General features: G+C 49.3%; 1 protein-coding gene across 4 annotated transcripts in view; it reads left to right on the top strand.

The window, feature by feature from the left end:
* Positions 1 to 15,176, top strand: part of TASOR2 (transcription activation suppressor family member 2) — a 47,456-nt gene that overhangs the window by 17,403 nt on the left and 14,877 nt on the right. For 3 of the 4 annotated variants that reach the window (XM_065049334.1, XM_065049336.1, XM_065049335.1), the window contains exons 6-15: positions 486 to 623; positions 714 to 838; positions 933 to 952; positions 1,058 to 1,157; positions 1,870 to 1,970; positions 3,888 to 3,991; positions 6,485 to 6,557; positions 6,670 to 6,744; positions 10,817 to 11,593; positions 13,247 to 13,480. In XM_065049334.1, coding sequence (XP_064905406.1) covers positions 486 to 623; positions 714 to 838; positions 933 to 952; positions 1,058 to 1,157; positions 1,870 to 1,970; positions 3,888 to 3,991; positions 6,485 to 6,557; positions 6,670 to 6,744; positions 10,817 to 11,593; positions 13,247 to 13,480 — 1,747 coding nt within the window. Of the gene's footprint in view, positions 1 to 485; positions 624 to 693; positions 839 to 932; positions 953 to 1,057; positions 1,158 to 1,869; positions 1,971 to 3,887; positions 3,992 to 6,484; positions 6,558 to 6,669; positions 6,745 to 10,816; positions 11,594 to 13,246; positions 13,481 to 15,176 lie in introns of those variants that run through there. The other variant, XM_065049337.1, reaches the window with a different exon arrangement.

Below are 15,176 nucleotides of genomic sequence, written 5' to 3' on the forward strand. Positions count from 1 at the left end.
TGTCCCCCTTCCCCCTTTTCCCCCTTGTCCCCCTTCCCCCTTTTTCCCCCCTTGTCCCCCTTCCCCTTTTCCCCCCCTTGTCCCCCTTCCCCCTTTTCCCCCTTGTCCCCCTTCCCCTTTTCCCCCCTTGTCCCCCTTCCCCCTTTTTCCCCCCTTGTCCCCCTTCCCCCTTTTTCCCCCCTTGTCCCCCTTCCCCCTTTTTCCCCCCTTGTCCCCCTTCCCCTTTTCCCCCCTTTTCCCCCCTTGTCCCCTTTTCCCCCCTTGTCCCCTTTTCCCCCCTTGTCCCCTTTTCCCCCCTTGTCCCCCTTTCCCCCCCTTGTCCCCCTTCCCCCTTTTTCCCCCCTTGTCCCCCTTCCCCCTTTTTCCTCCCTTCTCCCCCTTCCCCCTTTTTCCCCCCTTCTCCCCCTTCCCCCTTTTTCCCCCCTTCTCCCCCTTCCCCCTTTTTCCCCCCTTCTCCCTTCTCTTTGCTTCATTTTCTGGCACAGGGGAAGGTCAGGGTGGTGTCTGAGAATCACACAACCAGCTACACCTGCCCGTCTCCCGGCTATGACTGCCACGTCGCTGCGGGCAGAAATAACGTCCCGTCAAAGCCCAACCCCTACCAGGCCTTCATGCAGAGCCAGGTACAGATTTGCAGCCCAGGGCTGACCCAGCTGCCTCGTTCTTTCCTCAGCATGTTTTTTTTTTCATCAGTGTTTCCCTTCTCACCCCAGTATTACGTGTATGAAGTGTCCGATGGCCGTACTGCGGAGCGGCCCAGGCAGATCTGTCCATACATCCTCATCGCCTGCCAGTACAGGGAGCCGAAGGAAATGCCCGTCTTAGCTCTAGAGAGCCTGTAAGCAACCTGTTCCAAAACATCTGGTCGCTTTTGTGGGCTGTTTTCTTTTTCCCGTTGCTAAATGTTCCTTTTTTTCCTCTCTTTTCTCTAGACCGGAGCTTAACCACAAAGGTAGGAGCATTTAGTGATTGGTTTAGGTTTGTAAATGTATTTTGCTCTTATTTGCCCTGCTTTCCTCTCCTGCTTTCCCTGAGCTGTTCTCTGTTTTGCCTGTAGCATCGTACTGTCCGTGGAGGGGACAGCTCTCCATCCAGGGCCAGCTCTTGTGCAACATCACCCTGAGAACCCCACACAGCTCCACCATTCCAGCCCAGCTGTAAGTTGCCCTTTCTCTTCTTTTTTTGTGCAATTTGTGGCATGTGAAGCATCACACCCACTATGACAGATCGTTTTGGGATTACCTTTGGGTGTCTGTGTACCAGCGAAAGAAAGGTTTGTCTCTCCTTGTCACATCCCTTTGTTGATCAGCATCTACATCGGTGTCAGAAAAGTGGTTTTGGGCAGTCAGTGGTGTGGTGTCAGCAACAGCTGGATGAGGACATGAGAGCAGGCCCTGAACTGCAGCTGGAAACAGCTGGATTTAGGTATCTCTTTTTCTTAACTGTTTAGAAGTGTTTATTCTAAATCAATTATTCCTACTTGGGATTTTTCTTCTTGTGAGAAGCTGCTTCCTGATGGTGCAGGTACGGTCAGCCAGTTGTGTTTACAGGTCAGCACGATGGCAAAGCAAATATTGAGGTAACGAGCATTCAAAGAAAAAAGAGATATATTTAAAATTGTGAGTAGTCAGAAGCCAACCAGCAAACAGCAGTTTGAAACAGCCAGCGATGCAGCCACCGATATCAGTGTTTGGATCCAAAATCAGTGTTTGGATCCTCAAGTCAACGAAGTGCTAAGCGAGTTGCACCTTCTCCAGAGCTTCTTTCTCTGGTTTCACAGTAACAGGGCAGCCAGGACTCTTTATTATTCTTAATCCAGAGAGCCCTTTGCTGCTTGTGATCTCCCCATCTGCTGCTTTTTTCCCGCAGGCCTCCCAACCTGGACATGAACCATATCATGGGTTTGTCTGACTTGAAGAAAAAGCTACCAGAAGCTGCATTTGGGAAAAGAAATTACGTTGAGAATGAAGGTGAGTGCAGAACCCGCTGGTGTGATGAGTAACATCCACTCGTGCTGTGCCAGAGGAATTGCCACGGGGGGTCAGAGCTCATTCATGTCCATGTAGCGCTGGGTCATTTTTTCAAGGGTGGCTGGTTGCTGATAAGCGAGAAAAAAATGCCAAGGCAGCACAGGGAGGTTTTTATTTCCACACTTATATGGCCTCCTGGTGTGAAATAATCCCTTTCCCAAAGCAGCCCCTTAATCAGCCCATTCCTGCGACAGGACAGGTTGGGAGACGCTCTTTGGAGACCTGAGCTTCCATCCTGCAAGGTGCCAAACGTGGTGGAGCTGAGAGCAAATGCAGGGAGACAAATTTTCCCCCCTCTCTATGAGGTGAGGGACACTCACCCTCTTGGAATCTCACCCGGCATCTCCTGCATCTGGATGGACTGAGGTAGCTGCCAGCAAAATAAAATAAAAGATGTGGCTGCTTTGGGTCACAGGTAACATATTTGTCACTTCATGGGGACTGACAGTGACAGTGAGTGGCAGCATGGGAGGGGAGAAGACTCCAGAAACCTTGTGGAGAGGTTGAGCAGTCAGCAAATAAAAGCAGATATTTGGGCAAGGGAGAGAAGGGCTCTACTCTCCCCTTAGTGGTGCTAAGAGGCACCACTTGTCTGTAGTCAACAATTCCCTGTCCTGATCAGTGCAGGATGGGGAGGAGAGGACCTGTGTCTAATTACACCTCGGGGCTCGTAATGCTGATTGCATTTGGGGTTGGAGTTCTGAGGAGCCCGGCAGCTCGAAGGTGTTGAGCTCCTGATGGCTGTGAGTGGCCGCTCATTGCAGCGGACACGCGGTTACTGACACAAATACCCCATGAAGAGCTCTGGATGTGATTTGCAGAAGCTCCAGGTGCGTTTCCACGTCATCTTGCACAAAAATAAGTGTGGCCCACTGCAGTGGTGCCTCCTATCTGTGTATCTGGGGCCAGCTGAGGGTCAGCTTGTTTTGGGGGTTAGAACTCAGAGGACAGAGCCAGGGCAGGGGAGGAGGCAGGAGGAGTTGGGGAGGCCACAGCAACACTTGCTGAAGGTGCGGTGGGGCCAAAATCTTACGGTTGTCTGATGAAAGAGAGGAAATACTGAACAGAAGAATTGTGCTGCGAAATTCAGTGCAGGGCAACGAAGATGCTGAAGGGAGTGGAGCATCTCCTGTGTGAGGAAAGGCTGAGGGAGCTGGGGCTCTTTAGTTTGGAGAAGAGGACACTGAGGGGTGACCTCATTAGTGTTTACAGATATCTAAAGGGTGAGTGTCAGGAGGATGGAGCCAGGCTCTTCTCGGTGACAACCAATGGTAGGACAAGGGGCAATGGGTTCAAACTGGAACACAAAAGCTTCCACTTAAATTTGAGAAGAAACTTCTCCTACTCTGGAGACATTCCAACCCGCCTGGACACCTTCCTGTGTAACCTCATCTGGGTGTTCCTGCTCCATGGGGGGATTGCACTGCATGAGCTTTCCAGGGCCCTTCCAACCCCTGATATTCTGGGATTCTGTGATAAGGTGGGTCTGGGATCTTGGCTTTATGAAACTCCCTTGGGTACAGGATGCTCCAAATCAGGGGTGAGTCTGGTGTGTTAGAGTGAGATGTTTCCATCTGAAATGCTCCTTGTTTCTGTTGAAGCACACAGTGTTGGTTCAGTTGCTTTTGTTAGCTGCAGAGATAAGATAAAAAACATCTCTGAAGCGTGGCTCAGAGAGGAAACTCTGCAATACAAATGCATATACCAGCTTAGGAAATCTAGATAAGATTTGATTTTTTAAACCCAGTGCTTCCACCAATTGCACACCCATCTTCTTGGTACAGGAGCGCTTGTTTGTTCAGAGCTCATGCAAGAGGCACTATTTCAACGTCAAATTCTCTCTCTTTTTGTTTGCAGTCTGCTTTCAGGGCATTTACTTCAGTCTGTATGAAGTGGAAATATCAGATAAGGATCAATACAAAATGGATCTGTTAGTAGAAAATCTGAAGGAAAAAGACTTGGTAAGTATTTTAAAACCTTGTCATTCTGGGTGGAAAGTGGCCTCTTTGAACTTTTAGTAACATTATTCACAGATTCTGAACTAATGAAAAAGGGATTGAATTTCCCTGGTTCGGGTTTTATTTTCTTGCTTTGTTATTCTCAAACACAGCTTAGTTTTCTGTATAAAATCTGTTAACTGAAGATTACCATCTATGAGCTGGGAACTGATTTCTAGGGTGAACATGCCCTGCTGAGCAGGAGGCGTTATACCAGGCAAAACTCTTCTTGGGCTATATTTATACCAGATGAGATTATTTTATTGTCTTTATTCATGATTTTCCCCCTTGCATTGCAAACAGCATAGTGGGCAAGGAGTGCAAGGTGATCTTATATATTAAGAAAGCAGAAGCAAAGTCCCTCAATGCCAAAATGATAATTACTAAGCAAAAGATATAAGATGTCATGCATCCACCTTATTCCCTTTTGGCTGAAAAATAACCCCCACTCAGCTAGATACAGTTATGATACCGAAACCTCACGGGCTTCTGGGAGCTCTGAAAAAATTGAGATTTAAGCTTTTTCTAACAGGTAATTTCCCTTACAATTTATTATCTGTTAAGGCTTTTTTTCCCAGCACACTGTAATCTTTTTATTCCCAGTGTGATTCCCTTTTATTCCCAGTCGCATTCCCTTGTGATGCCAAGGGCTGAACCTCAGCATGGCACTTGCGTCTCTGCTGGGTTTTGGGCTTGGGTTGGGTTTGCATATGCTGCTCCTGTTGCTTTCTCGCATCTGATGCCTCCTTGTAGATTCAGAGTTGTAAATTCATGGCCACAAGGGCACGTCCTCCCCTCGCTATAATTTGGCAGCGGCTCGTGAAGTGCCCGGACGTGCCGTTGCTGTGCGGCGCTGCTGAGGAGCTGCTCACTGATGTGCAAACCCCGCATGTAACGCACCAGAGCGAGTGTTTGTTGTGAATCCCTGTAAGAAAAACACTCTTACTCTCTAAAGCATTGATTAAACTATTAATAACGACATGAGAAGAAAAAATAAACAGGTTAGCAAAGACAATCTTAATGTCTCTTCACGTGCAAGTGAACTGTACAGCAGGGGTTGGACCCCTGGTTGGGGCACAGATCTGTCTGTGCTGCAGCTCTTAGAATCACAGAATCATTTTGGTTGGAAAAGACCCTCGAGATCATCGAGTCCAACCATAACCCATCCCAGGCACTGCCCCATGTCCCTGAGAACATCATCTCCGCGTCTGTCCAACCCTCCAGGGCTGGTGACTCCAGCACTGCCCTGGGCAGCCTGTTCCAATGCCCCACAGCCCTTTGGGGAAGAAATTGTTCCCACATCCAACCTCAACCTCCCCTGGCGCAACTTGAGGCCCTTGGTCTCCTGGGCACCCGCCTTGCGAAGGGCTCAAGTGAAAGTGAAAGGGTGGCTGGCGCACGCTCTGGGTGCTTGGTAACATCTCAGCTGCTGCTTTATGGCTCGACTTTCCTCCTCACCTGCCCGAAAATCATCCTGTTGGTGAGAAACCACAGTTATTTCATCCAGCTTGATTTATGCGGCAGAGATTTTGGCTCTCATCCCTTCTGCTCTGCTGGCTTGAGACAACCAAACCAGGAGCTACTGTTCTGAAGAGTGAATATTACACTCAAATTGTTCAGCCTTTCCCAAGTTGGTCTGTTTTCCTGGAGAAAAGAGGCCGTGGGCATTACTCCAACCCTCTGTTATGTCTGAACATATTGAATGAGATCAGCAAAGTTTCGCAGAGCGTTAGAAGCCCTCGAGTTATTCCATTCCTGTAACATTCCTGAAAATATGCATCTGTTTGGAGGAAAAATATCCAAATGGGCGTCCCCGAGGAGGGAAAGGCAGTCCAAGCCAAGCTCTGCGATGACGCATCAAGCAACACCCAAACACAAGAAAATCCTTGATAAATGTACGTATCTTTTTAGACATGCGGTCATCCAGCTCCGAGACGGAGTCGCAGACGTTGCTTACACTCAGCAAATTTTTTTCTCACGTATTCATTGATACTGGTGCTGCTAATAAGCAAACTGCGTGGCCTGAACTACAGTCGGGCTTGTGACTGGAACCGTCGATTGTTGTTTTTTTCAGATGCTTTGCTTTCACTGCTGGGAAAACCTTCCCCCTGGGTTGCCATGAGCAGTTCCTGGCTGAGATGCCCAGGAGCTTTTGAACTTGAGTCAAATTCTTAACCTTATTCATTAATTGCAGCCAGTTTGGCTAAGGGTATTGAATTTTTAAGGCACAGACAGGAGGAATTTGAGAGCTGAATAACAACACAAATGGAAGGAAAACTCTGGGTTGGCCGAAGTGGTGCGAACCCCAACGGTGTCCTCCTCAGCAGGGAGTGAGCTGATGGTGTTGGCACACACTCACCAACAATCGCAGCGTGTTGGTAGTCATGCTGAGTGATATAAAGCATGCTAAGGAGGAGAGGGAGTGGTTGCTTTAACTTTGTGTGTGTTTCTTTACAGGCAATCGTCAAATATTTACAAGATCAAGGAGTCTTTATCCTCCTCACGTCCTCCGCCTTGGCACAAGATGACGGTAAGACGTGGCTATGTAGATACCAATATCTGTGCTTAAACATTTTGCTCTGTTTTAGAGACAGATGATGGGCAGCCTCAGTTTAAACAGAACCCGTTGCTTTCTTTTATAGATTTTGACCCCAAGGAGCCCGTCAGCCTCCTGGCCCTGTTTCTGTTCGCCTCATCCCGGTCTGTGTGCCTGAGAGGTAGGAATGTTCCCTTCGCCGGCTTCAGACACCGTGTTCTGGGTGCGGGATCCTCACCAGAGGGTTCTCACAGCCGCGCTCCTCTCAAAGAGTTCATTTCTCTGCTCAGAACCACCTACAGCTTTAGCACAAAGGGCGTTAAAAGAGGAGAGAAAAGTCTCAGCTCTCTCGCTCTGCTGCGTTTGAAGCTGATGTAAAGCAGATTCCCTGCCTTACCCATTCACTGCACATCCTTACCCCTTTGCAGGAAGATGATGGGAGTGAAAAATCATTACTTTCCTCTCTCTCAGTGGATTTTCAGCAGCATCCGCTCCCTCAAATGTCTTATGTGTACTCTTGGGAGTCTGACTCCTGCAGAGCTGTAATCCCTAAAGGTGCCATACTCAGAGGGGCGAAACGACACCTGGCACTTGCTGGACCCTGCACGGAGCTGATGTGATTTGCTAAACCAACAGGAAAACAACCTGCCCTGAAAGAGAAAAAAGAAATAAATAGTTTTCTGCTGAGATAACAAGCGAAATGGGCTGTGTGGAAGGTCGAGATGTGTGGAAGGTCGAGATGTGTGGAAGGGGCGTCGTGTCCTAAAGAGCAGCAAGTGTTTGGAGCTTAGCCCTATCGTGTGATTTCTCTGACGTGGGATCTGTAAACATGGGCAGCGGGGCCATGACAACCGGTCAGGGTGTGTGACGGGTGAGGGAGGGTGATGGTGTTGGGCAGAGCCGCGGTGAGTCACAGCTTTGGGACCTGGGAGCTGAATTCAGGCTCTTTGCAGCCCCAGAACTTGCTTTTCATGCTGCATCGAAGAAGAGAAAATAAAGATTTGCACAGTTTGAACCTGCAGATCTTGAAATAAGAACGAGCTTCGACGTCTGTTGCGTTTGCCTCCAATTTTTGTCACATCTGTTGGTTTTACACTGCACTGTCTGCGTGGAAATATTCACACTGCATTTCCTCTGGTGGATATAAAGAAAGTTACTGCTTTGCCTCCCCTGGATGGCTTCATCCGCACACCTTGCGCTGCATCCGCTCCACCAGTAATACTTGGAGCCTTGCAGATCCCCAGGCGACACAGAAACAGAAACCTTTTGCTCCACGTAACTTCTGGCTTGCTTTTTGTTGAGTCATCCCAGGGACGAGCCAAGAGGCTCTTTATGCCAGCACACGCTGGTATTTCGTTCCACTTCTGCGTGAGTGATGGCTGGCACTGCCCAAAGAGCTGCGCAGGACATACCCATCTCCCCTCCCTGCAAGATAAAATTGGCAGAAGAGCCGACAGGAACCACCAGCACATCTGAGCGTGGCTTATTTTGTCTTTTTTTTTGGTGTTTAACCTCCAGCTAGAAGCTTCCTCCTTCAGGATCCACATATGAAGTAGGCTTGTAAGTTGGGCAAAGGCGTGGTGGTAACTTGGCAGTGCAGGTTGTGAATGTCTTTGATGCCTGAATTTGGTCAGCCTGACCTTTAGGACGTGCTGCTGGTGGCGGTGTTAGTGTAGCAATATTTTCTAGTTTCTTTTCTAGGTGTAGGAGAGGGACAGGCTCCTCCTGAGGCAGACACAAGACCCAAAGTGCTGGGGTGTTGTTGTGACCCCTGAAGCAAGAACCTGAAGCTGGGTGAGATGAAGGAAGGAAAACGCATGGAGACCAGGCTGGAGGTGGGAATTGGCCACCCAGATATTGAGATCCTGCTGACCAGCCCTGCAACGGGCACAAAATACCCTCCAGAGCAGAGGGCTTTAGTCTGGAAAGGCTGACTGTGCTGGGGGAGAGGAGAACAGGGCAGGGGGGTATTTATTTTGCAGAAGCTTTTTGTGGAAGAGGGTGGTGGAGACAGGAGAGGGCACCGAAGGAGCATCCCAGAGAGAAGACAGTGGAAGCAGCCACTTGGTAGGAAGGTTTGGGACTGTGGCGGACGTTACCTGTGGCTGGTTTCGATGGTAAAGCGGAGGAAAAGCCTGGGCAGCCGGAGAGCAGCTGATGGCAAAGCTGAGGAGCAGGAGGAGAGGATAAGACTGAGCAAACACTCTGCGTTGTTACATGACGTGATCTGAACACCGATGGCTTCCAGATGTTTTCCCTCTGGTGCCAGCGGGATTCCTGCGTGTGATGTCCCGTTCTGCCTATGCGAGCGGTGTTACCCCGGCCAGCCCCGACTATCCCTTGGGTCCGAGACCTCACTGGGATTACAAACCATTTTTCTGTACGGATTCTCCTTTCTGTGAAGATAAGCAGAACTGTGCAGCGGTTTGGGTGGACAAGGGACAGTCACTGAACGACGGACACGTTTGAAATCACTCAGCTCAGACTTGGCGCGTGAATAATATTTCCCATTTCAAAACAAGTGGTCTCTGAATCTTTTCCCTTCCTGTCCAGACAGCCGTCGGGAGGAATGCAGGGCAGGCATAACGAGCCTGATGTGCAGACGTGCCGCAGCGTTCCCTTCCAGCAGCGGGGGCAGGCAGCCAGGATCCGGCTCCGGAGATGCCTGGGCTTGCCGGTAACATGGAGCAGCGTTGCCAGTGCAGAGCAGGGCTGATCGGCAAAGAAAATCACACATCTGGAAGGGGAAGAGAAACATCTGCCTTGCTGGAAAGAGATGTGACTGGGAAGGGCACTGGGGTTGTCAGCCAGGCCCTGCAGCCAAAAGAAACCTCCAAATTGGACCGTAACATACAGATGGGCTAAACCTGCGGGTGCAAAGCGCCAACATCAGACGGCTGGGGTGCGGAGGACGAAGCTGGATAAGTCTGGCTTGTGCAGAAGGGCAATGGAGCTGGCGAGGGGCTGGAGCACAAGTGTGATGGAGCGGCTGAGGGACCTGGGGGTTCAGCTGGAGAACAGGAGCTGAGGGGAGACCTTCTGATCTCTGAACTGCCTGAAAGGAGCTTGGAGCCAGGGGGGTCGGGCTCTGCTCCCCAGGAACAAGCGCCAGGAGCAGAGGAAACGGCCTCAAGTTGCGCCAGGGGAGGTTGAGGTTGGATGTGGGAACAATTTCTTCCCCAAAGGGCTGTGGGGCATTGGAACAGGCTGCCCAGGGCAGTGCTGGAGTCACCATCTCTGGAAGGCTTTAAAAGTCGCATAGATGAGGTTCTTAAAGACATGGTTTAGTGCTAGAGTTAGGTTATGATTGGACTCGATGATCTTGAGGGTGTCTTCCAACCAAAATGATTCTATGATTCAGTGAAGCTGAGCTCTGCCAACATGTTCTGCATATCACACTGGCTCTCCAGGCATTTCCAGACACTGAGGGGACACTGCTGTGCCAAAAAGAGCCACCTTCCGCAATGACATTGCCCAGGGCAGGCACCCTGAGTCCTGGCACTCATTAATCTTCATCCTTATGAGGAGCTAAACTTTTATGATACTGTACTCTACATGTAGCAGGGCATTATTCCTGCTGAAATCAGAAACACCAACTGTTTTCAGTAGGATCAATCCTTCAGCTTTAACAAATCACTCAGGGGTTCACGTCCCTGGGTCTGTTTGGGGACGTCCATGTTCCTCATCCCACTCCAGAGCACTGATTGTGGTGTCCTCACGTGAAGCGGGTCCACCCGCACTCATAAGCAGGTAGAGACGGAGCTGCTGGAAGTTTCCCCTGAACAGGGACATAAGCAGCACAAGGGATCTGAAAATGGTGCCAGTCTAAACGCCCTGCACAAGCAACACTGAATTTAAGCTGTTTTTTGGGGTTTTTTTAGACAAAACCCATGTATTTTCAGAGCTTTGACTGTCTTAAAAGTTGGATATAGCAAGAATTGCTGGAGTGAAGTGATTTAGATCACTGCGTATGCGATCTCACCCTGCGATTCCCATCAGAATGGTGCTAGTTGCTACAACAGCAATCTTTCATCTGAATTTAATCCACTTTTGACTCCCACGTGCAATTCTTTTTTACCTTCAGCAGTTACCAGCATCCGTCAAACCAGGACATTGCCCCTGGGGGTTGCTTTTTGTAGGTTGGCTTTTGGGTCTTTTTTATAACTTCCGTGTTCTCTTAGAATGTAACAGTGAGGTGATTTGGGGAATTTAATTGTTTTTTTGAGTAAAATTCTATTTTTTACCTTTTGCAGTTGAAAAGCACAATCCAAAAGATGAAAGGGAAGATAGCGACGATGGTGACATCTCATTAAAGATCATGTCCATTTTGCCTGGACTTCGTTACGCCCTACAAAAAGCCACCGATTCCTCCTGGGAGGACACAGTTGGTACCAGCATCCGTATCAAACAGCACTTCCAGGAATACACAAAACTCGATCAAAACACACAGCCCATCTCTGGCGAAACTTCTCTCCTCGCATCAACCGAGGATGGATATACTAATCCCTTCAAAAAACACCCAGAACGATCCTTCTCGCAGCTGCAGCGTTATTTTTCCAATCCCAGCAGCTATACTCTGGAAGTGCCCGCTGCCTTAGGATGTTTGACTGGTTCTGTTCCATCTCTTCGCTACAATGATAAAGTGGATGTCTCTTCAGCTGGGCCACCGGATCCTCTTCCTCCCAACGCATCAGCAGCAATAAAAATCAAAAGCGAAAGCCCCACAGTGGGGCTGGACCAGAGTGGTGAAGACCCCACAAAAGACATCAACTCAACCAGCAAGCTCTGGGCGCAGCAGAACATGAGGAAATCCAGCCGAGACGTTGCGACCAGCCCCAGGAAGAAATGGCCACCCCTCAAGATGCAAATGCATCCTCTGGGGGACAGCAGCAGGAACAGGAGAGCAACCAAAAAGAAGAAAAAAATCAGCATCTCTTTCTCGTTGCCTATAAAGCCAGGGCTGACAGCCAGTTCCAACGAGCCCATGCTTAAATTAGCCAATTTGCAGTTTCCACACAGAAGGAAAAGAGGTAAGTGCTGTGTAAATGGGACTGAATTTCTCCTGCTTCTCCAGGGTATCCAGCTGGGATGCTGAGGGTTGACTAACAGCTGTGTCCTCTTGTCCCCCCCGGGTGCCCGGAGCAAGGAGACAGCTCCTGAAAGCATCTAAATAGATTGGTGGTGATAGAATCATAGAATCATTTTGGTTGGAAGAGATTCTCAAGATCATGGAATCCAACCGTTACCCCACCCCTGGCACTGCCCCATGTCCCTGAGAACGTCATCTCCATCTGTTCAACACCCCCGGGATGGTGACTCCAGCACTGCCCTGGGCAGCCTGTTCCAGTGCCCCACAGCCCTTTGGGGAAGAAATTGTTCCCAAGATCCAACCTCAGCCTCCCCTGGTGCAACTTGAGGCTGTTTCCTCTTGTTCTGGTGCTTTATACTTTGGATGGGTCAAGATGTGACCAGGACAAGTTGCTTTTATCCTATTAGACATGAGGAAAAAATTGAAAGCAAACATGTTCAAACACCAGGGCAGGTTGTAAATCTCCATCCTTGGAGGTATTTAAACCTCAACTCAACAAAGAAACCCCTGAGGAACCTCAGGTGGCCCAAACTTGAGCAGAGGTTGGGCCAGAGACCTGTGCTCGTGTTTGTTCCTGGGGAGCAGAGCCCGACCCCCCTGGCTCCAAGCTCCTTTCAGGCAGTTCAGAGATCAGAAGGTCTCCCCTCAGCTCCTGTTCTCCAGCTGAACCCCCAGGTCCCTCAGCCGCTCCATCACACTTGTGCTCCAGCCCCTCACCCGCTCCGTTCCCTTCTCTCCACTCGCTCCAGCACCTCAAGGCCTTTCTTGGTGTGAGGGGCCCAAAACTGCCCCAGGATTGGCGGTTTGTCCTCCCCAGGTCCCAGCACAGGGACGGTCACTGCCCTGGGCCTGCTGGCCACACCAGTGCTGGTACCAGCCAGGATGCTGGTGGCCTCTTGGCCACCTGGGCACACGCTGGCTCATGTTCAGTCACTGTCACCAACACCCCCAGGTCCTTTTCCAGCCGCTCTTCCCCAGCTGCAGCGTCCATGGGGTTGTTGTGACCCAAGTGCAGGACCCAGCACTTGGCCTTGGTGACCCTCAGACAACTGGCCTCAGCCCATCAGTCCAGCTGGTCCAGATCCCTCTGTAGAGCCTCCTGCCGTCCAGCAGATCAACACTCCCTCCCAGTGTGGCTGGAAATATCCAAAGGAGCCTCTTTTGGCAGTTAAGTACATCACGGGTAGTGGGAGCGACTCTGGAAACAGACTGTTGTGTAGCACAGTTGGTAGCACAGCGTCTGAAGCCACCTCGTTCTTAGTCCATCGAGCTCTGTCTCAGGCCACGTTGCCTTGGGCCTGGGTGACATTGCTGGTGGATCTGGGGGAGGTTCTCCTGTGCTTCTGGGAGAGGGAAATAAGCACCTCTGGGTGCAGGTGTGCGAGGCAGGAATTAGAGTGACTTATCCCCTGAGAACACCTACTCCAGGTCAGGAAAGCAGGCTTTTAATGAGCTTAAGGAGTGACGCTTAATTTTTAATAACTGCTTACTGATCACTCACATCAGTAACAAACCCATTTGTGAGATGAGATGAATAAATCAAGTTGAATATGTCTCAAACCAAAATAAATGCCCTTCCTTTTCCTTCTCCCAGGTGCGGAGGTCCTGTCTGCAGAATTTATCCACAAAACACAGTCTGAACCTGTTTGGAAGGAAACCTCAGCTCCCGATGACCCTGGCTTGGAAACAAAGAGACTAAAGACACTGGACCCAGACGGGAAAATAGTTCCTGTTGCTGAGGCTGTCGCGAAGCCAGTGAAAAATAAGATGCTAAAAAGCGCCGCTAACAGCCCACCGAAACCTCATGCCAAAAACCAAGCAGAAAACGGTAAGAGCGCCGTTCCCTGTGGAAATCTTTCCTTTGAAAGCCAAATCGTCAAACATTATGCGCTCGTAGTGTAAAACATGAAAGCAACTGTGAAAATCACTATTACACAAACCACGCAGGGTCTCTTCTGAGTCCAAACCTTCAGTCTGCGTCCTTGGCAAACTGCTGGGATAGTTTTAAATGCTTCATTTTTAGCCGGCGAGCTCCGAAACTGCGTTGAGGCAGCTCATGTGCCGAACTTTATAACCTCTGCTCATAGCCGGTGTCTGCTTAGAGTTTTAGTCCCTCGTGTTGTAAATCAGGGCATTTTAAAAAGAGACGAATCATCGCAGCCTTCCCAGGCAGCGGATTTAAGAGGCAGTGTGGACAACCTCAGGGTGTAGCGTCTGCAGGTGCCGGCTGGGAGTCTGCTTTTAAACTGAGAACCGGTTTTACGGTGCCAAAATAAATTACAGAACAGGAGAGTCATTTTTCTGTTAATTTATCATGTTTCCTCACACTTTGTCCTTTTTCAAATCTGCCTCTGCTCTTTCTTTTTCCCCTTCCTAAGGGAGGAGGCGGCTTTGGAGACTGGTTTAGCCACCTTGGCTCAGTTTATCCATTTTTCTTTGTAATGTTATTGCCACATGTTCCTGAAATGTGGCACTTTTCATCAGTCTAGCAAGTACCGCCCCTCGTTGTCCCTGTCACATGAGGGTCCCCAGTGTGGATCTGGCCAGTGCTCTCACACAGGGTGTCAGATGGGTCTTGCTGAACGCCAGGATCTGCCAAAAAATGCAGAATAAGAGTGTTTAGGATTAAGAAACACTCAATTTATATGCCCTGCTATGCATTTCCCAAAGAGATTAAATAAAATAGCATAGATATGGTTCATGTTCACAGTATCACAGTATGTTTGAGGTTGGAAGGGACCTCAGAAGATCATCTAGTCCAATCCCCCATGTTTCACTTGAAGGGACCTCAGAAGATCATCTAGTCCAATCCCCCATGTTTCACTTGAAGGGAGATTTTAGTGCTGGTTTTTAGTAGAAGGCGTTAACCGTGTTTAATGACTTCATACTGGTTTTATGAACGTGGGCCTTGAGCCACGGTGAGGGGCATTTTTAATGCTGAAAGCTGAATTTTGTGTTCTCTGGGTGCTTTTGGGAGCCCCTGGGTTTCTGCGTGTGCTCCGGGTTACAGCTCAGGGGCCGGTTCTGCTCTTTGAGAGAATGCACAGTGGGAAGCGTGAGGGCAGGGTGGCTTTTCTTCCTGTTAAAACACAAAGGGGATTTTTTTTGTGTTCCTGTGGCTTATTGAAAGCATAGCACAGGGTTTATCTGCGAAAAATGCAAATACTCAATCTAGAAGAAAATTGAAAGCAAAATGAAAAGGGTTAAGAAAACACCAAAAAGATATCAGGTTGTATTTACGTGGCCAAACTGCTCTGTACACGGAGGCCAAGGGTAATTTTGGTCACTCTGGATCTTGTGCCTTTTATTTGTGAGAATAAACCCCATTCCTGAACTCGCTTAGATCCCAACTCAGGATCCTTTTGTAGCAGCCATGGAGGTGGCTTTGTAGCATGATCATGGAGGTGTTTTTTTTCTTTTAAGTGTGTAAATTCCATGCTGGAGAGACAACCTGAAAGCTGCCTCGAACCCCTTCTCAAGGCAGAGTTGGACGGTCTTCATTTATTCTCTGACTTTCTTTTTTC

Source organism: Columba livia, chromosome 1, assembly GCF_036013475.1.
Source record: "Columba livia isolate bColLiv1 breed racing homer chromosome 1, bColLiv1.pat.W.v2, whole genome shotgun sequence".
Classification (NCBI taxonomy): Eukaryota; Metazoa; Chordata; class Aves; order Columbiformes; family Columbidae; genus Columba; species Columba livia.